Source organism: Macaca thibetana, chromosome 2 (assembly GCF_024542745.1).
Source record: "Macaca thibetana thibetana isolate TM-01 chromosome 2, ASM2454274v1, whole genome shotgun sequence".
NCBI classification, from domain to species: Eukaryota; Metazoa; Chordata; class Mammalia; order Primates; family Cercopithecidae; genus Macaca; species Macaca thibetana.
The window spans coordinates 44,499,763-44,527,168 of NC_065579.1; the positions used below are offsets into that span (position 1 = coordinate 44,499,763).

The following is a 27,406-nucleotide window of genomic DNA, read 5'->3' on the forward strand; positions in this document are numbered from 1 at the left end:
TTTATGAAATAGTTTTAGTAAGTTCATTCTATAGTTACAAAAATAAAAACAAAAGTTAATAATACTGACAGATGTCTGGAGAGTTCTGATTATGTACAACACACCAAGGGTATTAAATAAGGCACTCAGAAGTTTGCCTCGTGCGAAAACATAAAAACAGAAAATGTGTCTGTACCTCTCAATGAATTCTGCCTTGCATTCCAAGTATGCTTGCACTTCCCACTCCATACGTCTGGTCCCACATCCCCACTTTCATTTCAGTGCAGGATCTTTAGGGGTGGAGAGTAACCTGCTAAACTATGTCCTTTGCAGGGTTTAACACAGTGGTAGGGGATGCTCATAGGAAAGGCACAATAAATATTTACTAACTGGGATAAAATACTCAACTTTTAAAATAATAAGGAAAAAAAGTAACTTCATTTATTGATATGCTAAAAGGATTATATAAAATCCACTAAAAAAATACAACATAGTTTCCACCAATCACTACATCACATTCTCTATCATGCTGACCTTGGGTATGGACAGCTTATGAAGAAAAATGTGAGTTATTTGATTACCCTCTGGTCGACTCTACTCCTTGAACAGCAGTGTCTACAAAGCTATTCTAAGCATTCCAATTTACCCTTGAAATGCATTGCATTACTATTGCAGTATTATTACTAAGGAGATCTTTTTCTATATGGTATTAGCAGCCTACATGCTTGGTTTTGCTGATTTACAGGGCTTTGTAGAAAAAAAAAGCTGGGCATGGTGGCTCATGCCTGTAATCCTAGCACTTTCTGAGAGGCAAAGGCAGGCAGATCATTTGAGGTCAGGAGTTCATGATCAGCCCGGCCAACACGGCGAAATCCCTACTCTATTAAAAATATAAAAATTAGCTGGGCGTGGGGGTGGGCACCTATAATCCCAGCTACTTGGAAGGCTGAGGCAGGAGAATCACTTGAACCCAGGAGGCGGAGGTTACAGTAACCAGGGATCATGCCACTGCACTCCATCCTGGGCGACAGAGTGAGACTCTATCTCAAAAAAAAAAAAAAAAAGAAAGAAAAGAAAAAAGAAAGGAAGGAGGAAGGGAAAGAGGACATAGAGAAAAACAGGCTATCTTTATGAAAATGACTTTGAAAGTGAATTCTAGTTTACATTTTCTTTTTTTCCCTCCCTCATTGTCAGATTGTTAGCTGATATTCTTTGCTGATTGGAGAGTGATTAGCAACACTCTGCTCCTTTCTCTTAGCACAGGGCCTGGTACACAGCAATTCCTTAATAAACATTTCCTGCATGAACAAATTACAGAGATGACACACTTGAACAGGAAAGATAAGGTCTAAGAGTATGCGAGATACGGTAAGTTACTAAACTAGGATAATGAGAGTGAAACGTAAGAAATAAAACAAAAGGAAAGTCAGTGAGACTTGAACAGCCACAGAATATAAGAAAATTGGTTTACAGGGTGATGAGTCAGTCATGCTTTCTAACTCTGAACCTTAATTTTGAAATCCCAGGCCAGGCACGGTGGTTCACTCCTAAAAATCCCCGTACTTTGGGAGGCTGAGGCGGGTGGATCATTTGAGGTCAGGAGTTCGAGACCTGCCTGGCCAAAATGGTGAAACCCCATCTCTACCAAAAATACAAACAAAATCAGCTGGGTGTTGTGGCACACGCCGGTAATCCCGGCTACTCAGGAGGCTGAGGCAGAAGAATCGCTTGAACCTGGGAAGCGGAGGCTGTAGTGAGCTGAGATCGTGCCACTGCACTCCAGCCTAGGCGACAGAGCGAGACTCTGTAAAAAAAAAAAAAAATTGAAATCCCAAACTGAAATATTAAAGTTGGAGGTAAAAATATACTTTTAATATTCACTTGATACGATAAGGAAAATAGAGTTTTAAATTCCAGAGTGCTCTTACCAAAAATCCAGACATCCTTAATTTAAATGTTATGTGGTTTCTCTGACAATAGAATTAGTTACACTGGGAAAATCAGATAGCAATTGAACATTATTCTGAACATTTTCCTGCCCTCAATCAACATATTTTATGTGCTACTGCCATCTACAGTTTAAAAAGCCAAGAGAGCATATGTATTCCAAAGGGAAAAAAATTACAAAATTATAAAGTGGTATATTAAGAGATTTCACTATTTGATGGAATTTTGGTTTTCACTGTAAGAAACATGCAGTTTTCACTCTTCTAAAATAAGACAGTCATGAGATTATCTTATACAGTTGACCCTTGAATTACATGGGCTTGAACTGGGCAGGTCCACTTATACATGGATTTCCTTTCACTTCTGCCACCCCTGAGACAGCCAGATCAACTTCTCCTCTTTCTCCTCTGCAGCCTACTCAACGTGAAGACATCGAGGATGAAGACTTTTATGATAATCCACTTCCACTTAATGAATTATAAATGTATTTTCCTAATGATTTTCTTAGTAATTTTTTTCCCTAGCTTACTTTATTGTAAGAATACAGTATACAACACATATTAACATACAAAATAACATTAATATAACATAAAATGTGTTATTCGACTATTTATGTTATAGTAAGTCTTCTAGTCAATAATAAGGTATTAACAGTTAAATTTTGGGGGAGTCAAAAGCTAACCATGGATTCATGACTGCACAGGGGCTGTGCCCTTATCCCTTGCATTATTCAAAGGTCAACTGTATAATCACAAGATCTATAACATATAACCATAAGAGAGCCTATAAGAAAAGGGCAAGTATCTTCAACTGAAATAAGTACTGCTAAACTAGTTTCCATAACCACAGAAAACAAATGAAAACTTTTCATGGGGCCTTTTGAAATTTCTATCTACCATTAAGATTTGGCTTCCAAAAGACACGTGAAGTTCAAAGGGCAAGCAGAAACAGAAGGCTAAGAAGCAAATCAGTGAGTTTTTATCCAAGAATTCTTTAACTAAACAAAAACTTTTTAAAAAATCATGGATGAGGGAGTTAGAGGAGAACCGATAATGGCTCTAACTGGGTGTCTTAGTCCATTCAGGCTACTATAACAAACCACCTTAGACTGGGTAATTAACTAATTAATTTTCTTTAAAGTCTTCCGCAAGGAGTACTAAACTGGGTAATTTACAAACCATAGAAATTTATTGCTCACTGTTCTGGAGGTTGCTGAGAGGTCCAAAATTAAAGTGCTGACAGATTCAGTGCCTGGTGAGGGTTTATTCTCTGCTTCAGAGATGATGCCTTCTGGTTGCATCCTAATAGCAGAAAGGGTCCAGGGTGCTCCCTTCAACCTCTTTTATAAGGGCACTAATTCCATTCATGAGGGTGAAGCCCTCATGACTTCATCACTTCCCCAAAGGCCCCGCCTCTTAATACCACCACAGTAGGGATGAGGTTTCAACATGAATTTTGGAGGAACCCATTCAGACCAGAGCATTCAGTTCCTGACCCTCTAACATTCCTATTTCACAGGCAAAATACATTCATTTCATTCCATAGTCTCACAAGTCCTAACTCCTTCCCCAAATCAGATATGAGTAAGACTCAAAGGTGCAATTCATCCTGAGGCAAATTCCCCTCCAGCTGTGAGTCTGTGAAATCCAACCTGTTTCCAAAATACAATGATGGGACAGGCACAGAACATGCATTCCCATTCCAAAAGGGAGAAAACAGAAAAGAAGAAAGGGATAATAGGTCCCAACCAATCCAAAACCCAACAGGGCAAACATTAACTTTTAAGGCTTCAGAATAATCTTTGACTTGATATCCTGCCTTTTGGACACACTGGAGCAGGAGTTGGGCCCCCAGGCTACCAGGGGCCCCCATCCCCATGACTTTATTGGGGGCAGCCCATGCTCAGTTCTCCTGGGTTAGATAGAGTTTGAGTCTTCTGCATGTGGCTCTCCCAGGCTGCAGTTGCATGCTGGAAGGTCTACTAGACTAGGGCCTCAGGGAGCGACCCCGCCCCTCTCAGCTCCACTAAGCTTTGCCCTGGCGAGGGTTCCCAGTGGTGGCCTCACCTCTGTAGCAATTCTCTGCCAGGATCTGTTAAGGCTCTCCAGGGCATCTTTTGAAATCTAGGTGGAAGTTATCATACCCCGCAGCTTGTGCACCCTGTACCCACTGGAGATGGCATCACTCAGACACTGCCAAGGTTCACCACCTGTGCCCTCTAGAGGAGCAGCCACATATATACTTGCACTATATTTGGGCCTACCGGAGCCACACCTGGAATGGCTAAGGAGCACTGCGCCAAAATTTGGGGAGCAGACTTGACACAGTGCCAGGAAGCGATTGCCAGGGTTGCATTAGCGCCTGAAGCCCCTCTTTTGATAGTTCTGTCCCCCATGTCTTGGCACTCTGGGCCTGTGATGGGAGGAGCAGCATCGATAATCACTGAAATGCTGTGGGTTTATTCTTCCATGTTTTGATGAACAGCACCAAGCTTCCACCCATGCACACTAGTCTTCTTTATCAAAAGGTGACTAGGCCACTCTTTTGGTGTTCTCTCCAGAACATGCTTTTTTATTCTTTACATGGCCAAGCTGAGAATTTCCTAAATCTTCACTTCTGATTATAAATTATATCTTTAATTCACTTCTCTCTTCTCACATTTTACTATAAACAGCCAAGAGAAGCCACGTTGATCCCTAAACACTTTGCTTAGAAATTTCTTTGGCCAACTATCCAATTTCACTGATCCTAAGTTCCTCCTTCCACAAAACATTAAAACAGGAAAACAATTCAGTGAAGTCCCTTGCCACTTTTTTGGTGGTTGTTGTTTGGTTGTCTTATAGTGACCCCTCTGTCAGGGTCACTACAGCCTTGGACTCTTGGGCCCAAGTGATCCTCTCTCCTTAATCTCCTGAGTGGCAAGGACTATAGGTGCCACCATGCCTGGGTTTTTGTTTGTTTGTTTTCTGAGACAAAGTCTCACTCTGTTGCCCAGGCTGGAGTGCAATGGTGCAATCTTTGCTCACTGCAACCTCAGGCTCCCAGGTTCAAGTGATCTTCCTGCCTCAGCCTCCCAAGTAGTTGGGATTACAGGCACCCACCACCATGTCCGGCTAATTTCTGTATTTTTAGTAGAGACAGGGTTTCACCACGTAGGCCAGGCTGGTCTTGAACTCCTGACCTCAAGTGATCCACCAGCCTCGGCCTCCCGAAGTGCTGGGATTACAGGTATGAACCACTGCACCCGGCCTAGCTAATTTTTATTTTTAGTTTTTTTTTTAGTAGAGATGAGGTCTCACTATGTTGCCCAGGCTGGTCTTGAACTACTGGGCTCAAGACATCCTTCTGCCTTGGCCTCACAAAATGATGGGATTACAGGAATGAGCCACTGCGCCCAGCCTTTTGCTACTCTGTAACAAGGATGGCTTTTCCTCCAGTTTCCAATAACATGTCCTTCACTCCTGTCTGGGACCTCATTATAATGGCCTTTACCATCCATATTTGTGCCAACATTCTGTTCATGACCACGGAGGTACTCTCTAAGAAGAGTGAGGCTTTCTCTACAGCTCTCCTCCTCTTCTGATTCCTCACCAGAATCACCCTTAATGGTCCATTCATCTCAAGAGGCTTTTTCCAGCCTGTTCCTCTGAACTCTTCCAGCCTCTGCCCATTACCCAGTTCTAAAGCCATTTCCACAGTTTTAGGTGTTTGTTCTGGCAGCACCCCAGTTCTTGGTACTAATTTTTGTCTTAGTCTGCTATAACAAAATACCTTAGCATAGGTAATTTATAAACGATAGAAATGTATTTCTTGAAGTTCTGGTGGCTGGGAAGTCCAGGATCAAGCCAGCAAATTCAGTGTCTAGTGAAGGCTCACTCTCTGCTTCATAGGTGGTACCTTCTTGTAGTGTCTTCACTACAGGAAGTGGGGCAAAGAGCTCCCTTCACCTTTTTTTTTTTTCTTTTTTTTTTAGACGGAGTCTTGCTCTATTGCCCAGACTGGAGTACAGTGGCACGATCTCTGCTCACTGCAACCTCTGCCTCCCGGGTTCAAGTGATTCTCCTGCCTTAGCCTCCCGAGTAGCTAGGACTACATGTGTGTCACCATGCTCAGCTAATTTTTTGTATTTTAGTAGAGATGGGGTTTCACTGTTTTAGCCAGGATGGTCTTGATCTCCTGACCTCGTGATCCACCTGCCTCGGCCTCCCAAAGTGCTGGGATTACAGGCTTGAGACACCACCCTCAGCAATTATTGTATTTTTAGTAGAGATGGGTTTCACCATGTTGACCAGGATGGTCTCAGTCTCTTGATCTCATGACCTGCCCACCTCGGCCTCCCAAAGTGCTGGGATTACTGGCCTGAGCCGCCGCACCCAGCCTCAACTTCTTTTATAAAGTCACTAATCCCCTCCATGAGAATGAAGCCCTCATAGCTTAATTACTTCCCCAAAGGTCCCACCCCTTAATACCATGACAATAGGGATTAAGCTTCAACATGAATTTTGGAGGGACACATTCAAGAGATAGCAATGGGGTCTTACAACCATTAGGAAACCAAAAACGAAATTCTGATTCCTGCCTAAGAACTCAGAACTGAAAAAAGGACTTCAGAAGTAGGCGGACAAATTAAGTACTTGGGATGGCCCAGTTGAAGGTAGAGTTCCAAATCTCCTCTCCTTCTTGTGACCTTTGTTCTGCTGATCCTGAGATTTACAGTAACTGAGTTAGTACCACACATCACTACTTATTATTAACAGAACTGGACCACGTAAGGGCTAACATGCATGTTAGTTCAAACTGACAATGGGAGAAAAATTATATATGCTTCCAAAGGATAAATTCACCTTGGGGTATAGCAGCATTAAACAAACAAAAAATAATAGAAAATAATCTCTCAAAACAGAAGAGTACTGTAAGGGCAAGACTCATAAAAATTTGAGTATGTTTAATTTTGGTACTTATATAATCACATTTCAAAATGCAGATTTTAAAGTTGAGTGTTTTATCTCATTTGCACCTATAGTAGTGGCTGAGGAGGGGAAAATGCTTAGCAAATGTTTGAAAATATAACCTGAGCTACCTTGAAATGAAGGCTCTTATTTGAGCTTAAATCTCCATGAGGTTTGGAGCTAGACTACATTCTTCACATACTTACAGTAAATTGTGTTGGATCTTTAGCTTGATTTCTGCAGATGATAAACAGTCCTCAACTAACCAAGGAAAATGTCATGTCAAGAATGTGTCCTAAAGTCTTAGAGACTTTCTGAAACCATTAGGTATGTTAAAAGATATTTTTATCTAAATAACTTTGCATTTAACATAGTCCACAGTGCTGTTGTACATTGTGGGCGAAATTTATTCTTACTGCTCTACAGATGAAAAGATGAAAACACTGGCAACAAAGAGTTATTGCTTAAATGTTTGAGTACTTTTACTAATGGTGGGTAAGGCCATTTAAATTAGACTTAGTTTCAGAGTAGTGGAATGCAACCTTGTTTATAAATAAGTCTGCTGAAAGTGCTACACACTTCACGCTCCAGCATAATTAATGAATGACTTTACAGAAACAGTTGTTTTCCATTTTTCATTCATTATTTCTACCGCTAAAGATTAAAATAAATTGGTATATTGTTTTTTCCCCAGAAGCCTTTAATGAAAGGAATTTTAAATTAATAGCTCCAGATGTAAATTAACTGTTGGGTCTCAGATTCCATTTATGTGAGAATACATAGTTTAGAGCAGTAAAGGTTATTTTATAAGAAAAAGAAAAGAGGAGGAGGATATAAAGCATAATACATTTCAAATCAATTTAAACAACTAAATACAAGAGAAACCTCACACAGAGAGCAAAAGACTTAAAACTACACATCCAGAATCCACAGATTCAAATATGTGAAAATTAAATATTAAAGAGCACAATGACTTTCTTTTTCTCAAGCTCAAGACTTGACCAGATACACTCAGATAAAAACAGAATGTTTTTTTTAAAGTGACTCAGGTAACTGAAATTAATTATAATTTTTTTTTTTTTTTTTTTGAGACAGGGTCTTGCTTTATCACCCAGGTTGGAGTGCAGTGGTGCAACACGGTTCACTGTGACCTTGACCTCTTGGGCTCAAGCAATCCTCCCGCCTCAGTCCTCCAAGTAGCTGGGACTTCAGGCATGTGCCACAGTGCCCAGCTGTTTTTTGTAGAGACAGGGTTTCACCATGTTGCCCAGGCTGGTCTTGAACTCCTGAGCTCAAGTGATCCACCTGTCTTGGCTTCCCAAAGTGTTGGGATTACAGGTGTGAGACACCTGCCACTCCTGGTTTAACTGGAATATCTGATCAAACATATTTAATGCAATTATCCTTTAAATAAGTCTTGGCTAAACAAAGTTTCAATTCTAAGATTTGATAATTTTCTTACCATTTGGGGTCCAACATTCACATTTATTGGTCCTAAGGTTTTTGGTAAAATCTTTGTAGGTGAGTTGGTATTGGAAACTGGAAATGCAACAAATGAAATGTTGCCTGAAATGATACCAAAACATTAAGTTAGTATTCTGCAATACCAAGGCCATTTTCTAGCTATATACACCCATGGTCCTAATTCATTTTGTTGAGGTAATTTATAAATATCTTAGGAAGCACATTATGAACAAAATACACCTTACTGAAAAGCCATACTAATGATTGCTTTGTTGTAAGGAATACAATTAACTTTGCTGCATAAATAATCTTTATTTATATTTTACTGAAAGTCTATAAAATAAATAGTTCCAATTATTTGACAATTAACTATGAAACTTTCAGTTGGTCTTTTAGAGGAAAAAATATTTAGAGAATATATAATGCAAATCACAGTTTATATCAGAATTGAGAAAGAGATCTTTAATAGACATGACGGAACAAATAATATATTTGATGATGAAACATAACATGAAAAGTAAAATAACTATTTAAATTTCTTTGTAGTACAAAACATCGAGACTAAAAGCTAACATATTTTCAAACTGTCAAATTGATAATGCTTTAGGGTTTTATAATACTAGAGAAAAAACATGGTGCTAACTAGTTATTAATACTAAGAACAGTGGGATCTGTACTGTGTTTTCAAGTGATCTCAGTACTTTAAATTTCAAATTACCATAGCAAACTGCTACCAAGAAAATTCTCCTCTAAAGGAAAAGCCAACCTATTATTTTCTGAACTATAACATCAACTACTTAATTACCCCGACAAACTTCAGCTTATCAGTGTTTCTCTTAGAAGATAACAGTGTAACAAAATATATCAAAGGAGATCATCCAGGAAGTATGTGAAAGGCCAACACTAAAACCCGGGGAAAAACAACATTTAAGGGTAGGACAACAAAGACATTTCCTTCTTAGTTGCCTTCCTCAGATGACCCCCATCTTCCAAAACTTGACCACACTCTTTAATCCCCTTACTTTTTTTTTTTTTTTGAGATGGGGGTCTCTCTCTGACACCCAGGCTAGAGGGCAGTGATGCAATGACAGCTCACTATAGCCTCAAACTCCAGGGCTCAAGTGATCCTCCCACCTCAGCCTCCAAAGTGGCTGACACCACAGGCATGCGTCACCACACCTGGCTAATTTTTTTTATTTTGTAGAGATGGGGTCTTGCCATGTTGCCCAGCCTGGTCTCAAACTCCTGTGCTTCAAGCAGTTCTCCCCCTTAGCCTCCCAAAGTGCTGGGATTAAAGGCTTGAGCCATGGCACCCAGCCTAAATGACTTCTTTTTTCTTTTTCTTTTTTTGAGAGTCTCGCTCTGTCGCTCAGGCTGGAGTTCAGTGGCGCGATCTTGGCTCACTGCAACCTCCGCCTCCCAGGTTCAAGTGGTTCTCCTGTCTCAGCCTCCTGGGTAGCTGGGATTCCAGGCACCCGCCATCATGCCTGGCTAATTTTTGAGTTTTACTAAAGACGGGGTTTCACCATGTTGGCCAGGCTGGTCTCGAACTCCCGACCTTGGGTAATCCGCCTCCCTCAGCCTCTCAAAGTTCTAGGATTACAGGCATGATCCACCGTGCCTGGCCCAAAATGGCTTCTTTCATCTCTGCTCTGCACTTTCTGCCTCTTCAGGGATCTCACCCATCAATTATCTACTCTGTCTCCTGAAGTTTCAACTATTCCATTGGCCCTTTCCCTTCAGTTTTTGTAGAGTTCATTTTCCCCCTAATTCCACAAATAAAATCAAATTATATTTATTGTACCCACTCAGCAAGTCCAAGTACCCAAATCTGCTTCTACTTCCTGTTCTCACTCTTGATATATGACTGAGCCCTCGTATATGATCACTGAATCCACCCAATGATCCAATCTAGAAATGATCTTCAGATCTTCACTCAATCTCCTCCTCATTCAACTGACCACCGTATTTGTTATTTCCTTATTCTAGTTCCTTTATGCCAGCGGTCCCCAATCTTTTTAGCACCAGGGACTGGTTTCGTGGAAGACAATTTCTCCACAGATGGGGGTGAAGGGAGGTATGGTTTTGCAATGATTCAAGAACATTACATTTATCGTGCACTTTATTTCTATTATTATTACATTGTAGTATATAATGAATTAGTCATACAAATCATCACAATGCGGAATCAGTGGGAGCCTTGGGCTTGTTTTCCTGCTACTAGAGAGTCCCATCTGGGAGTGATGGAGACAGTGACAGATCATCAGGCATTAGATTCTCATAAGAAGTGTGCAATCTAGATCCCTCACATGCACAGTTCACAACAGGGTTTGTGCTCCTATGATAATCTAATGCCGCTGCTGATCTGACAGGAGGCGGAGCTCAGGCGGTGATGTGAGCGATGGGGAGTGGTTGTAAATACAGATGAAGCTTTGCTCACTCACTGGCTTGCCTGCCTGCCACTCACTTCCTGCTGTGTGGCCCAGTTCCTAACAGGCCATGGACTGGTACTTGGTGGCCGGTTGGGGATCCCTGCACTATGCTGCTGGCACTCATTTAATTTGCAACTTCATATCTGGTTTGAATACAGTTACCATCTAACTCAGTTGATTGACAATACAGGATGTCCAATGGAATCGCCTGGGGAACAATGAACAATACCAATGCCTTGGATCCTAGAGCTGCCCATATAATTGATCTGGGGTGAACCTGGGCATCAGGCCATTAAACATTCTCCAAACAGTTCCAATGTGCGGCCAGGGCTGAGCACCATCACTCTTACTAGATATCCTACTTCTAACAGCTTTCCTAGCCACTCCATGCATCTATAACAAACCATTCTTTCAACTGGCAAAACTGTTCTGAACACTCCCCTAATTATGGTTTATAAGGACTCCACAACACTTCCTAAAAGCCTCTCAGACTCCTCAACATGGCACAAAAGCTCGCAGTGGAGATCTCACCCCTGCCTCCTTTCACAGCTTCATCTTCAGTTGCTCCCTCCACATGTACCCCGCAATCCAACCAGATTAAATACTTTACATTTCTAGAGAGGCCCCAATTCAACCAACTGGCTTTGGCATACACCTTTCCATCTGCTGAGAAGGCCCTTCTCTACTGAGCCAACTCCTACCTACTAGCACTTCAAAATGGATGGCTTCCACACCATTTTCTGAGCAATTATAATGTCCCCAGAGTCTGTTCCAGAGGTTTCCTATATATACATACATATATGTATGTACATATAAATATACACACACATAAAGTGTACATATACACATAAATACGCGCACACGCGCGCGCACACACATGCACACACACTCTCTTGTCCTAAGCATCGATGAGGAAAAAAGTATATATATATATACACACACACACACACACATTTTATGTGTATGTATGTATGTGTGTATACTTTTTTCCTCATCGATGCTTAGGACAACAGTGTGAAATAGATTATTGGTGACCCTATTTTATATATTAAGAAATTGAGATTGAAATTAAATACAAGGTCCCATGGTAGTGAAGCCAACAGCTCCACCTCCAAAGCCTCTGCTCTATGCATCTCCTCCTTCTTAAAAGCTGTCCCATCCCCTGTGGTCTAAATTCTGGATATTCCTCTTCTGGCTTCTCATAAAACCTGTTATCACTTACTTGTAATTCTATTATAAATGGGTTACGTCTCTCAGCTTTGTATCCTAGCACCTAGTTTAGTCCTTGGAACAAAACAGGTGCACAAATGATAAAAAGTGTTTGATCAGCCAAGATTGAAAGTATTACCTTTCCTAATCTGGATGCCAAACTTCCTGCAATACAGCTTAAATTACAACCCTTGTTATTTTTCCAACCAAGATCATAACTCATACTGAGTTTGAAATCAATTTAAACAGCAGGTCCTTTGTTTATTTCACTTTTAACATGACCGAACTGGTATTATCAAATAAAGTTTCCCTACCTTGCAATTGTGCAACTGATTTTCTTAAAATAAAATGTGGCCAGGCAGTGGTTCACGCCTGTAATCCCAGCACTTTAGGAAGCCAAGCAGGGCAGATCACCTGAGGTCAGGAGTTCGAAACCAGCCTGGCCAACATGGCGAAACCCTGTCTCTACTAAAAATACAAAAGTTAGCCAGGCGTGATGGTGCACACCTGTAATCCCAGCTACTTGGGAGGCTGAGGCATGAAAATCACTTGAACTGAGGAGGTGGAGGTTGCAGAGAGCCGAGATAGCGCCACTGCACTCCAGCCTGGGCAATAGAGCAAGACTGTCTCAAAAAAAGAAAAAAGAACAATAAATTGACAAAACAAAAATTATAGTCCAGAAATAATTTCACCTATATATGAAAATTTTGTATATGATAAAGGTAGTATTTCAAACCAATGATGTTGAGACAAGAGACTATCCATTTGGATAAAAGAAATTTTAGATTTCAATTTATCACATTGAACAAAAACAAATTTCAGAAAAATCAAACATTTAAACATAAAAATTAAAACTTAAGAAAAAATACAATAATATTTTTATTTATTTTTATTTTTATTTTTTTTGAGACAGAGTCTTGCTCTGTCGCCCAGGCTGGGGTGCAGTGGCCGGATCTCAGCTCACTGCAAGCTCCGCCTCCTGGGTTTAGGCCATTCTCCTGCCTCAGCCTCCTGAGTAGCTGGGACTACAGGCACCCGCCACCTCGCCCGGCTAGTTTTTTGTATTTTTTAGTAGAGACGGGGTTTCACCGTGTTAGCCAGGATGGTCTCGATCTCCTGACCTCGTGATCCGCCCGTCTCGGCCTCCCAATATTATTTTTATAATCCTGGAATGAGGAAGGCCCTCCTCACCGTGTTACAGAATTCAGATATCTTAAGTAAAAAGACTGATGGATTTGACTACTTAAAAAAATCGGTAAGGATGTGGCAAAACAGGCACATTTTAAAAATACTGACTTGGCACCTACTACTCTATGTCAAGAACTAAGGCTAAGCATTAGGATATTCAGTGAACAAGCAACATTGTTCCCTGCACTCAAGGGACTAACATACTCTGTTAGTGAAGGGAATACTGTAGAGCCTTTCTGGAGGTTCTGACGATGTGTTGATGTGTTGATTTTAATTAGAAAGGAATAAACTGACCGTGTGTTAGAATACAAAATTCTATATAAATACTTTAAAAATAATTCTACACTTTTTTTTGAGACAGAGTCTCACTCTGTCCCTCAGACCACGCCCAGCTATTGTTTTGGATTTTTAGTAGAGATGGGGTTTCACTGTGTTAGCCAGGATGGTCTCGATCTCCTAACCTCGTGATCCGCCTGCCTTGGCCTCCCAAAGTGCTGGATTTCAGGCGTAAGCCACCATGCCCGGCCTATAATTCTACACATTTTAAAGCTTTTTTCCATCTCAACAAATACCCTCTGTTGCCTAAGTGGTAAGCTAATGTCTGGCTTCTGTGACATCATGATTGACAATGGGCATACCCTCTGACTGGCAATTCCTCTGGTGGAAATATAATAAACTAGGCAGATAAGAACAATTGTACGTGTCCTGGGATTGGAGCACGGTGGAGAAAAGCAAAGACCTACAAACAATTTAAGTGTTTAAACATCTTCTGGTACATGTGCATGATGGAATATTATATAGTCCCTAAAAACACAAGCATGTATTGCCATGGAAAAATGTCCTATTATAAAAGAACACGATTACATTTACCTGAAAAACTACATATATGTCTATTTTTCATATATTTTTATATATTCATAAAAAGTCTGCCAAGAGAAACCACAAATTTAATAGTGGTTAGCTCTGATGAGTAGCACGGAGGAAGCATTGTTTTACACTTTTTATTATTTGAAAAAAACATTTTATGAACATGCATGCACGTGTTTTATAATTTTAAAAGCTACTGTCGCCAGGTGTGGTGGCTCACGCTTGTAATCCCAGCTCTTTGGGAGGCCAAGGCAGGAGGATCACGAGGCCAGGAGTTTGAGACCAGCCTGATCAACATGGTGAAACCCCGTCTCTACTAAAAATTCAAAAATTAGCCAGGTGTGGTGGCGCGCGTCTGTAATCCCAACTACTTAGGAGGCTGAGGCAGGAGAATCGCTTGAACCCGGGAGGTGGAGGTTGCAGTGAACCAAGATCGCACCACTGCACTCCAGACTGGGTGACAAAGTGAGACTCCGTCTTATAAACAAATAAATAAATAAATAAATATAAAAGTTACTGTCATTCTGAAAGAGAGAATGAATCAGCCATAGCTACTAAAACAAGTTTAAGATCTAGAAATGATTGTCTCATAAGTAGTAAAAATGAAATTTGCTTTAAAAGTAGTTAAAAGGACTCCACTAGAATTCCAATAGCTGTAATACCCAGAAATAAAAGCCACATGTTTAGACAAAACTTACTTTCATCAAATCAGCTAAGTTCAGCAGCAGAAATATATATATATATTTTTTCACTCAAAAGGACACCTTTAAATAGATTACAAAGATTCAGTCAACCAAAATTTCAGCCAGGCTGAGAGAAGTAAATAAAGTCTAAACAGTTTTTCCTAAGTGCGTGGCCTAAATTCATAGCTCCTTGGCAATAGGAGCTTGACACTGTCCAGAAGCTGATTCCTGGGACTCAGTGTATTAAAAACAACAATTTTTAAAGTTGCCTGGATTTTGGTTCTGGCAATTTCCTCAATTAACTAAATGAGATCAATCACCTAGGGAAGTGGCTAAGAAACAGAACTAAAAACTTATGCCAGATGTTGGCTCAGGCACAAGATTTTGGCTCAAATGTTATTTCAATTTATTGAGTAATATTTTTGTTTTCCACTAGAATTGTCTAGACACCACAGATTTTTTTTCCACTCATAATTCTTTAGGGGGTTCCAGTTACAATTAATCACCTTCAATATGTCCAATTAAAATGAAAAAAAATCCAGTTACATAATTGTGGTTAGTCTTTATGATGCTTATATACATTTTTTTCCATGGCATAGACTTTCTTAAAAAAAAAAGTTTTTGCTTGAATTAGCTTTAGGAAAAATCGTCTTCACCTAAGCCTACATCACATCCTCCTACAAGAACCAAATTGGTAACTTACTATAGGAAAGAATACATCCTTTTTGTGGATTTATAAATGTCTTAAATTAGAAGCAGTGGTATAGACCATATATACAGGGTCCAACTTCACAGGACAAGCTAACCTATAACCTAAAATAAAAGTTTTTGGTTTGTTTTGAGACAGGATTCTTGCTCTATCATTCAGCCTGGAGAGCAGTGGCACTATCAGAGTTCACTGCGGCCTCAAACTCCTGGCTCAAGTTATCCTCCTGCCTCAGCTTTCCAATGAGCTGGAACAACTGGTGTGCACCGCCATGCCCAGCTATTTTTTTTATTTTTATTTTTTTGTAGGGAGGGGGTCTCACTATATTGCCCGGGCTGGTCTCAAACTCTTGAGCTGAAGCCATCCTCCCACCTTGCCAAAGCACTGGGATTACAGGCATGAGCCACCACACCCAGCATAAGTAAGTTAAAATGACCTAGATTGTGGTGGTGTATGTGTTTGCTGAAGTCCCAATTATACCTTAATGAAATGATGGAAAAATGTAACGTGGGCAATTTCATATTAATTAGTAAGATACTAATTATAGATTATACCATCCTCTGCTTTTCCTCTTCTGTCACCTCAACTGGCCCTTAAAAAAAAATACAGATAGTTCATCTTCTTGTCTAAAAAACATCCATTCAGCTACTGTCCCTTTTAAGTCAGTCTCCTGCATCATCACAATCTTTCCCTCTCTGCCAGATCATTCACATCAGTACATAAACATGCGTAATTTCTTCCATCTCAAAAACAAAAAACAAACCAACTTTTCTTGACCATCCAGTCCTCCAGTTACCAACTAATTTGTTGCCCTCTACAGCAAAACTACTCACAAAATCTGCCAGCATTTGCTGTTTCCACTTCCTCCATATCTGTTTCTTTTGAACCCTCTCTTCCCAATTTCCCCCCACAATTCCACTGAAATTCTTGGCCTTCAATTTACTTTAACCTTCCATCTACTCTGACACTTTTTAAAATCACACTTTAGAAACACTTTCTTTAGAAACACTTTCTCCACTTGACATCCAAGCCACCATTTTCTCCTGGTTCTCCTCCCAATCTACTGGCCGCTCCTTCTCAGCCTTAGTTGCTGGCTCCTTTCTCTCTAAATATTTGGGAGCCCCTTAGCTCGGTCCTCCAACCTCTTGGCTGTGAGCCCTTCCTCATGAGATGATCCCATCTAAGTCTCCTGGCTTTAAATATGCTGATGACTGTGGTGTATTTTTCTTGGGATTAAATTAATCCCTCCAACTTTGGATTCACATATCCACTATCTTCTCATTATCTCCATTTGATGTGTCATATGTATCTCATGGGATACATATGACACATCATATCCAAACTTAGCATATCCAAAATCTAACTCTGGACTGCCCCCACCCCACCCAGAAACCTCCTTCTTCATCTCAGTAAATGAAAACTCTTCAACTGCTCAGACTGAAAAGATTACCATTGAGACCTTGATTTCTCTGATATCCCACGCTCAATTCATTCATAAATCCTGCAAGCTGGATCTTTAAAATATAGCTGGAATACAAGCACTTCTCACCTACTCCTCTGCTATCACTCTGGTCCAGGACAACATCTTGGCTTGAATTACTGCAATAGCTTCCAGATGCAGCTCCATGCTGCTGCCCACCCTACCCCACAACTCTACTTCCATGCTCTCTAATACAGTAGTCACTAGGCACAGGTGGCTACTGAGCACTTGAAATGTGGTCAGACCTGGATTTTAAGTTTATTTAATTTTAATTAACATATTTAAAAACTAAAGCAAATGAAGTATTTTCCCATTAAACACAGCTTTATCATTTTGATAGGGCCGTTTCACTTCAATTGTTGAAAATTTAGCATCTAAACTGAGATGTGCTCTAGTTATAAAATACACATCAGATTTTGAAGACTTAGCACGAAAAACTATAAAACATCTGACTAATGTTTATATTGATTATATGTTGGATGATAATGTTTTTAACTTTTTAATTTTATTTTCGCTCTAAGGAGAGATGGAGTCTTGCTCTGTCACCCAGGCTGGAGTGTAGTGGTGCGATCTCAGCTCATTGCAACCTCCGTCTCCCGGGTTTGAGCAATTCTCCTGCCTCAGTCTCCTGAGTAGCTGGGATTACAGGGGCCCGCCACCATGCCCAGCTAATTTTTATAGAGACGGGGTTTTGCTATGTTCGCCAGGCTGGTCTCGAACTCCTGACCTCGTGATCCATCCACCTTGGCCTCCTAAAGTGCTGGGATTACAGGCGTGAGCCACCAAGCCCGGCAACATTTTTTTTTTTTAAAGACAGTCTCACTCTGTCACCCAAGCTAAAGTGCAGTGGTGCGATCTCAGCTCACTACAACTTCCACCTCCTGGGTTCAAGCAATTCTCCTGCCTCAGCTTCCTGAGTAGCTGGGACTACAGGTGCCCACCATCACGTCTGGCTTTTTTTTTTTTTTTTTTTTTTTTTTTTGAGACGGAGTCTTGCTCTGTCACCCAGGCTGGAGTGCAGTGGCGCGATCTGGGCACACTGCAAGCTCCGCCTCCCGGGTTCATGCCATTCTCCTGTCTCAGCCTCCCGAGTAGCTGGGACTACAGGCGCCCGCCACCATGCCTGGCTAATTTTTTTTTTTTTTTTTTTTTTTTTGGAGACAGAGTCTCACTCTGTCGCCCAGGCTGGAGGGCAGTGGTGCGATCTGGGCTCACTGCAAGCTCCGCCTCCCGGGTTCACGCCATTCTCCTGCCCCAGCCTCCTGAGTAGCTGCGACTACAGGCGCCCGCCACCTTGCCCGGCTAGTTTTTTGTATTTTTTTTTAGTAGAGACGGGGTTTCACCGTGTTAGCCAGGATGGTCTCAATCTCCTGACCTCCTGATCCGCCCGCCTCAGTCTCCCAAAGTGCTGGGATTACAGGCATGAGCCACCGCACCCGGCATTTTTTTGTATTTTTAGTAGAGATGGGGTTTTGCAATGTTGGCCAGGCTGGTCTCGAACTCCTGACCTCAAGTGATCCACCTGCCTTGGCGTCCCTAAGTGCTGGGATTACAGGCATGAGCCACCACACCTGGCCGGATGGTAAGTTTTAGTAAATGTTTGTATAATGTTTTAATAATGTTTGGGTTCAATAAAATCCATCATTAAAATACATTTCACCTGTCTCTTCATACTATTAAAATGTTGCTACTAGAAAATTTGCAATTACATAAGTGAATTACATTATACTAGGAAACCCAACTGGTTTATCCTTCACACAGCACTCAGAGTGATCCCACTACATGGAGGAGTCCTCTTCGAAACTCTCCAACTGGCATCACATCTCAGTTAGCTTGAGTCCTTAATGAGGGTTTACAAAGCCCTGTATCATCTGCAGTCCTCTTTCTGACCTTGTCACCTGTCAGTCTCTCCCTACTTCATTTCTCTACATTCACACTGATCTCTTTGCTGTTCTTCAGTCCATGCCAACCAAATTTCTACTTCATGGCCTTTGTCCTTCAAGTTTCCTCTGCCTGGAATCCTCCCCCAGATATCCTAAGTGTCTTATTCCCGTTTCCTTCAAGTCTGCTCAGTCGACACAGCGGCAGAGATATCTACCACCCTGTATCAGCACTTCCTAATTTACTATACTTTATTTTTCCACCATAGTACTTACCTCTATATGACACATTACATATTTATATTGACTTATGTAATTACTCTCTGTCTTGTCACTCTTAGAATGTTAAGTTCTACAACAATAGGGGCTTTGCCACCTCATTCGTTGCTCCAGCTAGGTGTCTCCAGCACCTAGCGTAAGCAGAGCTTGATAAATATTTGTTGGATGAATAAATTGATAAGTACATGAATGTCTACATGCAAGCATATATACAAATTCATAAAACTACAGTATACAGTGAAAACCGAGTCTCCTGCCATCCCGAATCACCACCAAAATATTCCCTTCCCTAGTGACAGCTGTGGTGCCAGTTTGTAGATAAGCTTCCAAAAATATCCTAGGCATATACAAACACATATGCAAAAATATCGTGTTTTTTTTTTTTTTTTTTTTTTTTAGATGGAGTCTCGCTCTGTCACCTAGGCTGGAGTGCAATGGCATGATCTTGGCTCACTGCAACCTCTGCCTGCCAGGTTCAAGCAATTCTCCTGTCTCAACTCAGCCTCCTGAGTAGCTGGGATCACAGGCACATGCCACCATGCCTGGCTAATTTTTGTATTTTTAGTAGAGACGGGGTTTCACCATGTTGGTCAGGCTGGTTTTGAACTCCTGACCTCGTGATCCACCCGCTTTGGCCTCCCAAAGTGCTGGCATTATGGGCCTGAGTCACCGCACCCAGCCAAAAAAATATCCTTTTTTTCTATCAGTCTGAGTGTTGCTTTTATATCTATCTCAGATGTCTTTCCATATCTGTAGTGTTGCCTCAATATTTATTTATTTTTTATTTATTTATTTATGAGATGGAGTCCCGCTCTTGTCGTCCAGGCTGGAGTGCAGTGGCAAGATCTTGGCTCACTGTAACCTCCACCTCCTGGGTTCAAGTGATTCTCCTGCCTCAGCCTCCTGAAGAGCTGGGATTACAGGCACCCATCACCATGCTTGGCTAATTTTTGTACTTTTAGTAGAGACGGGGAGTCTCACCATGCTGGCCAGGCTGGTCTCGAACTCATGACGTCACGTGATCCGCCCACCTTGGCCTCCCAAAGTGCCAGGATTACAGGCATAAGCCACCATGCCCAGCCTCAATGTTTATTAGCTACATGGTATTCTCTTTTATGGCTCTAGCAGTCTATTTATTGAGCTCCTGAGTAATGGAAAAGCTTTTAGTATTACATATACTACTGCAATGACTATACATATTTCTTTACCCACATTACTTGTATCAACTATGTATTTCTCCCTTTAGAAATGCAAGAAGTGTCCATTTACATATATCCTCATTAATCTAGTTTTTTATTATTTTTTTAGAGATGGGGTTTCCTTCTGTCACCCAGACTAGAGTGTAGTGGAACAATCAAAGCTCACTACAGCCTCAAACTCCAGGGTTCAAGCCATCCTCCCTGCTCAGCCTCCTGAGTATGCCACCACGTCCAGCTAATTTTTAAATTTTTTTGTAGAGACAGGGTCTCACCATGTTGCCCAGGCTATTCTCGAACTCCTGGGCTCAAGCAATCCTCCAACCTCAGCCTCCCAAAGTGGGACTATAGGTGTCAGCCACCACGCCCAGGCAACGTGTTTTTAAATTTTATTTTCTTTGACAACTTTTACATTTAAAATTAAGTATAGTAACTCATTTTGGTCTTATTTTGTTTTTAATATATTGTTATGAGTATAGATGAGCATCTTTTGTTTAAAAGTTATGTAAATGTTCCTTTTTTTGGTAGAATGTCTTTAAATATTGAAGGAATACATTTATCCTATTATACTTGCTGCAAATATTTCCCCCAATGGAACAGTGTTTGCTTTCATATATTATTCTTTGCACATTTTTAAGAATGTAGTCAATTTTGTAATTTTTAAATGACTTTTGTGTCAAACTTAAAAAGGCCTGTGTGTGTTTAAATATAAAAATGAAGGAAGTGAGGCTAATTTCCAGGGTTTTCCTAAATTTACCTTTGCTCCCTGGAAGTGCACTTTATACATGCACTTTCAACATGCTGTGTTTTACTTATCGTACAAGTTTTGTATTTCCAGTTGGATATGCTGTTCTTACAAATTAATTATCAGCAGTTAGAATGTATACTAAGATTATATTAAACACCCCCCACCCCGTTTTCTTATACAATTTTAAAGCCTTCATTTTAAATTATAAATCCTTGATCCACCTGGAATCTATCTGATATAAGAAGTGACAGATCCAAAGTACCCCCCCCCCCGCCCCAGTTAGCCACTTTTAATGAATAATCCACTCACTCTCCTCCATGCTGATATGAAATGAAACCTTAAGTTTACTTATTTGGATCAATTTATTGATTTTCTATTCTGCTCCACTGATCTGCCTCTTCATATGCCAGTTCCCCATGGTTTTGTTTCATTCATGATTAACAGTTTCACAAAAGAATATGCTGAGTTCGAAAAAGAACGTAGTGTCAGAGCATTCCCTTCCTTTCTGTACTACCTTTTAACTATTTGTTAATAACTACTGTAAAAGACTATCAATTAGCTTCAAATACAGTACTGAAGAGGTCAAGTCACAGGTCAATTCTAGAATGGGCAATTTGTTTTGCAAAGAGAAATGATTTCACAACCTTAAGACTGTATTTCTAATTTTAGCCAGCCATCTAGAAAGCAATATATGTAACTGAAAACAAAGTAGAGTAGGGAGAAAGGATATGGATGACTCAGGGGATCTCTAGCACCTGTATTTCAAAAATAACTCTTGGGCCAGGGACGGTGGCTCATGTCTGTAATCCCAGCACTTTGGGAGGCCAAGGTGGACGGATCACGAGGTCAGGAGTTCGAGACCAGCCTGGCCAACATGGTGAAACCCCGTCTCTACTAAAAATACAAAAAATTAGCCAGCAGTGGTGGTGTGCGCCTGTAATCCCAGCTGCTCAGGTGGCTGAGGTAGGAGAATTGCTTGAAATCGGGAGGGGGAGGTGGAGGTTGCGGTGAGCCAAGATGGTGCCACTGCACTCCAGCCTGGGCGACAGAGCACGACTCCATCTCGGAGGGGTGGGGGTGGGGTGGGGGGGAAGAAAGAAAGAAGAAAATAACTCAGGCTCTGTAGGTCAACATCTACGTAAATGAAATAAAAACAAAGACAAACTTTGCAGTTACTCTGACTTCCTTCATTTTTATGTTTAAATATACTCATATGCCTTTTTCTTTTAAAAAAACCCAAAAAACAAAAACAGTTTTCAGACCAGGTGTGATGGCTCATGCCTATAGTCCCAGCACTTTGGGAGGCTGAGGCAGGAGGATTGCTTGAGTCCAGGAATTCAAGACCAGCCTGGGCAACACAGTAAGGCCTCATCTCTACAAAAAAATAATAAAATTACCCAGGTATAGTGGCACACACTTATAGTCCCAGCTACATGGGAGGCTGAGGCAAGAGGATCTCCTGAGCCCAGGAAGTCAAGGCTGCAGTGAGCTATGTTCATGCCACTGCACTCCCATCTAGGTGACAAAGCAAGACCCTGTCTCCAAAAAAAAAAAAAGTTTTCACTTTATTTACTAACTAGTATTACCTATCTGCACATGCATATTACACCACTGTTATGTTTTATTTTGATGCATTTGTACTGAACCATGTTCGCCAAAGTTACTAAGATTAAATCCAAAGGTAATTACCATTACAAAACTTTTTAACTGAATGACCTCAACATGACTATAATTGGGATGGGTGACAAAGAGAAGACAAAAAAGTTCGTAATATCTCCAAAGTATAATAGTTAAAGTGTCCTCTGGAACCTTCCTCTCTCTATTTGGTTCTAAAAGGAGATCAGGTATCCCATTGTGCAAAGATAAGGACACAAGATCTGACACGCACATTCCTACATATCACATACACGGAAGGAAAAGCCTGAAAGTTTCTGCAGCTGTCAGAACACAGAAAACTTTCGGGATTCACCCAAATGGATCACCGAACCAGAATCTTTCCAAAGGATCCTTGAAATGACCATCATAAGAAGTGTATTTATAGCTCTCTATGGTCGTATTTCTAAATGAATAATTTTTTTTTTTTGAGATGGAGTCTCGCTCTGTCGCCCAGGCTGGAGTGCTGTGGTGTTATCTCAGCTCACTGCAAGCTCCGCCTCCCGGGTTCACGCCATTCTACTGCCTCGGCCCCCTGAGTAGCTGGGACTACAGGCGCCCGCCACCACGCCCAGCCAATTTTTTGTATTTTTAGTAGAGATGGGGGTTTCATCGTGTTAGCCAGGATGGTTTCGATCTCCTGACCTCGTGATCTGCCCGCCTTGGCCTCCCAAAGTGCTGGGATTACAGGCGTGAGCCACCGCGCCCGGCCCCAAAAAATCTTTTATATCAGTCTTTCCTACATACTTTCCCTAGAAGATCAAACCTGTTCTCTTGGCTTTGTTGAACATTTTCACTTAGGGGGCACTTTTAAAAACAATTAGCTAGTGTTTTGTTTAATTTAATTTAATTTAGGAGACCTAAATAATTAAACATGAGGCCAAAGTACATAAGAAAGTGGCAGTCTTTTATTGCAAATATGCACACACTCTCCGGCGAGGTTCTCTGGTCCTCAGGTGTGGGGGGCCAGGGAAGTCGCCCAGCGCTCTCGGGTGATGTTCTCCGGTCCACGAATGCGGGGGCGAAGAAGTCACCCCCGCGCTTACCGGCAGCGGACTTTCATGCCTGGGAGCTGGAGGGGGAGGAGTTTGGGGCGTGTGTGTAGGAGTGGCTTCTTGAATTTCGGTGTCCCCGGCTTGACGTCACTCTGCACATGCTCAGTTGATTTGGTTCTTTTCCCGGGCGCGGGAAAATCTGTGAAGAAGAACCCGGAAACAACGGGGACTGCTCCATCTTGTTCACCTTCCTCCATCTTGTCCCTTCCCCCTCACCCAAACAGTTAGCTCCTTCCTTTTCTTATATCTAGAACCATAAAAGCCCTAAATTCTTAAATTTAAAAGGAGAAAAAAAATTTTTTTTTTCCATCTTACCACATGTCAAGATTTAAACACTCTCTCTTCATTGCTTAAGCAAACTCCTCAATTCAAGCTCTGGTATCTGGAATATTGGTTTCATTTAGTTCATCAAACCTAAAAGATCTTAGAAATCATTAGGGTCACTTGCAGGGCCCTTCTCCTTCAATAATTTTTCAAGTGTTTACCCAAAAACATTTGTCTCATCTATAGGTTTGATACTGCTGGTTTTTCTTTTTTTTTGGGGGACAGAGTCCTGCTCAGTCGCCCAGGCTGGAGTGCAGTGGCGCGATCTCGGCTCACTGCAAGCTCCGCCTCCCGGGTTTACGCCATTCTCCTGCCTCAGCCTCCTGAGTAGCTGGGACTACAGGCGCCCGCCGCCACGCCCGGCTAATTTTTTGCATTTTTAGTGGAGACGGGGTTTCACCGTGTTAGTCAGGATGGTCTCGATCTCCTGACCTCGTGATCCGCCCGCCTCGGCCTCCCAAAGTGCTGGGATTACAGCCGTGAGCCACCGCGCCCGGCCAATACTGCTGGTTTTTCACTGGTTTCTTTATCTTTAGTTAAAACATGTACATTTGAAATCTTTTTTCTGTTAGCATTTTCAGTCAAGGAAACTTTTCAATTGTTCAATTTCTCATTTTTCTTCCACCTGCTCAACTAAAATTTCCTAGTTTTGAAATGTATCTTCTGATTAATAATTGAGGAAGTCTACCATATGTCCTCAAACAACTTGATCCTCCCAATCCTTCCCGGCAGTTCTTCCCAAATATGAGTGATCACAAGATTCACTCCTGAGCTCCACGGGACACATAAAGATTCAAAAACTAGGTGGAGAATTTGTATTTTTAACAAGTGCCTCAGATGACTCTTATGGTCTGGTAAGACTCTTTGTTCAAATTAAGGAAATAATGAAATGCAAGTGGACTCTAGTACACTGAACTTATCTCTATTCTCATTTTAAAAAGAGAGGGGTCTGAGTGACCCTTATTTCGTCCGTTTCTTGTTCTTAAGTGTTATATTTTATCACTGTTTAGCCCATTTTCAATCACTACTGTTAGCGCCATCACGACAGCCAATACACCCACCAGATGGCACAGACATTGTTTACAGGCCTAGTAAAAGAGAAAGCGCAGAAAGCAGCACATCTTATCTCATACCAACAGCCACTGAATGGCTCGAGTTGATCAAGGCAGCTGAGTGCAACCACAAGGATCAGAATTTATGAGTACTCAAATATCCAAGAGTACTTAAGTGGAAATTATTCTCATGAAGAAGCTCACAGTCCCTCTGAGAGGGTAGCCAGACAGGGGTAACAGATAAATCCTTTTAAATTTACAGTTAAGTGAGAATTTTTCTAATATTTATAAGAGGTGACCATGACTGCAGACAGACTTTTAATTAAAAAGCTGGGTTCCTGGGCCGGGCATGGGTGGCTCACGCCTGTAATCCCAGCACTTTGGGAGGCCAAGGCAGGCGGATTATGAGGTCAGGAGTTTGAGATTAGCCTGGCCAACATGGTGAAACCCCGTCTCTAGTAAAAATACAAAAATCAGCCGGGCATGGTAGCATGCGCCTGTAGTCCCAGCTACTTGGGAGGCTGAGGCGGGAGAATCGCTTGAACCTGGGGGGTGAAGGTTGCAATGAGCCAAGATCGCACCACTGCACTCTAGTCTGGCGACAAAGCGAGATTCCATCCCCGCCCTCCCCCTCCCCCCAAAAAAAGACAGAAAAAAAGGTTGGGTTTTTAAAATAAGTTTTTTTATTTATTATAGATGGAGTCTTGCTCTGTCACCTAGGCTGAAGTGCAGTGGTGTGATCTCAGCTCACTGCAACCTCCGCCTCCCGGGTTCAAGCGATTCTCCTGCCTCAGCCTCCTGAGTAGCTGGGATTACGGGCATGTGCCGCCACACTTGGCTTTCTTTTTTTTTTTTGTATTTTTGGTAGAGATGAGGTTTCGCCATGTTGTTCAGGCTGGTCTCGAACTCCTGACCTCAAGTGATCCACCTGCCTCAGCCTCCCAAAGTGCTGGGATTACAGGCGTGAACCACCACGCCCGGCTGGGGGTTTCTTAAAATAAATGTAAAACTTTAGGATACAAATTCAAAGGGCCCAAGCACCACCCATGAATTAAGAGTTTCAAAGCAGTTCTTCTCCTTAGCAAATAAAAAAGGGGATCGTTGTTTTATAATACCATGCACTAAGTAGCTCATTCAAAACTGCAGTAACTTATTGATATTATAATTTCAACAATATATTCTACTTCACGGCTATTACTGAAGTTACATTTAAATCACATTATGAAATGCAAGAAATCTTTTTTTTTTTTGGCTCTGTCGCCCAGGCTGGAGCGCAGTGATCTCGGCTCACTGCAAGCTCCGCCTCCCGGATTCACGCCATTCTCCTGCCTCAGCCTCCAGAGTAGCTGGGACTACAGGCGCCCGCTACCTCGCCCGGCTAGTTTTTTGTATTTTTTTTAGTAGAGACGGGATTTCACCGCGTTCGCCAGGAGATCGCGCCAGGATGGTCTCGATCTCCTGACCTCGTGATCCGCCTGTCTCGGCCTCCCAAAGTGCTGGGATTACAGGCTTGAGCCACCGCGCCCGGCCTAAGAAATCTTAAAAGTTAGACATCAATGACAACAAAATCTCTTTGTATTAAAAATTTATCCATTAAAGATTTTTAAATTTTTTTTGAGACAAGGTCTCACTCTGTTGCCTAGGCTGGAGTGCAGTGGCATGATCTCCACTCACTGCAGCCTTGACCTGGGCTCAAGGTTTCCTCCCATCTCATCCTCCCGAGTAGCTGGGACCACAGGTGTGTGCCACCATGCCCAGTTAATTTTTGTATTTTTTGTAGAGACAGGATTTTGTCATGTGCCCAGGCTGTTCTTGAACTCCTGAGTTAAAGTGATCTACCTACCTCGGCCTCTCCAAGTGCTGGGATTACAGGCATGTGCCACCATGCCTAGCCCATTAAAAGATTTTTCAAAACTTTTATAAATAAGTTCTACTGTGTCTACCTGGCACATAGAAAATGCTCACTTAGTGGTCTGTTCATTTTTCTGTCAGAGAAATTGCCAAGAGTTGCCAAATTTTCACCACCAGTGAGCAAAGTGGAAAACCAAAGTCCCTGGTTAATAGCCTCCAGCTTTAGAGTTATCATGTAAACATTCATTTGAAAATTGGTTTCTTGAAACTTGGTAGAAAGAAACAATATAATTACACGACAGGTTCCTGGATCAGTTCACAAAACGTAGTTAATTCATAATACACTCAAAGCACCGTACTCATACTGTTCTACCTGCTCCTAAACAATGTAAAACGTTTTCTCTTCAGAGAAATATAGGCATCAGGCACATCTCCCCTCTTACTCCACTCCAGAGATGAGAAAT

General features: G+C 41.6%; 1 protein-coding gene across 19 annotated transcripts in view; it reads right to left on the minus strand.

The window, feature by feature from the left end:
• Window positions 1–27,406, minus strand: part of TFDP2 (transcription factor Dp-2) — a 202,415-nt gene that overhangs the window by 51,017 nt on the left and 123,992 nt on the right. For 15 of the 19 annotated variants that reach the window (XM_050778118.1, XM_050778117.1, XM_050778114.1 and 12 more), the window contains one exon: window positions 8,338–8,441. The exons of 1 other annotated variant lie outside the window; for it this stretch is intronic. In XM_050778118.1, the coding sequence (XP_050634075.1) occupies window positions 8,338–8,441 (104 nt within the window). 3 more of the 19 variants (XM_050778126.1, XM_050778132.1, XM_050778128.1) reach the window with 3 other exon arrangements.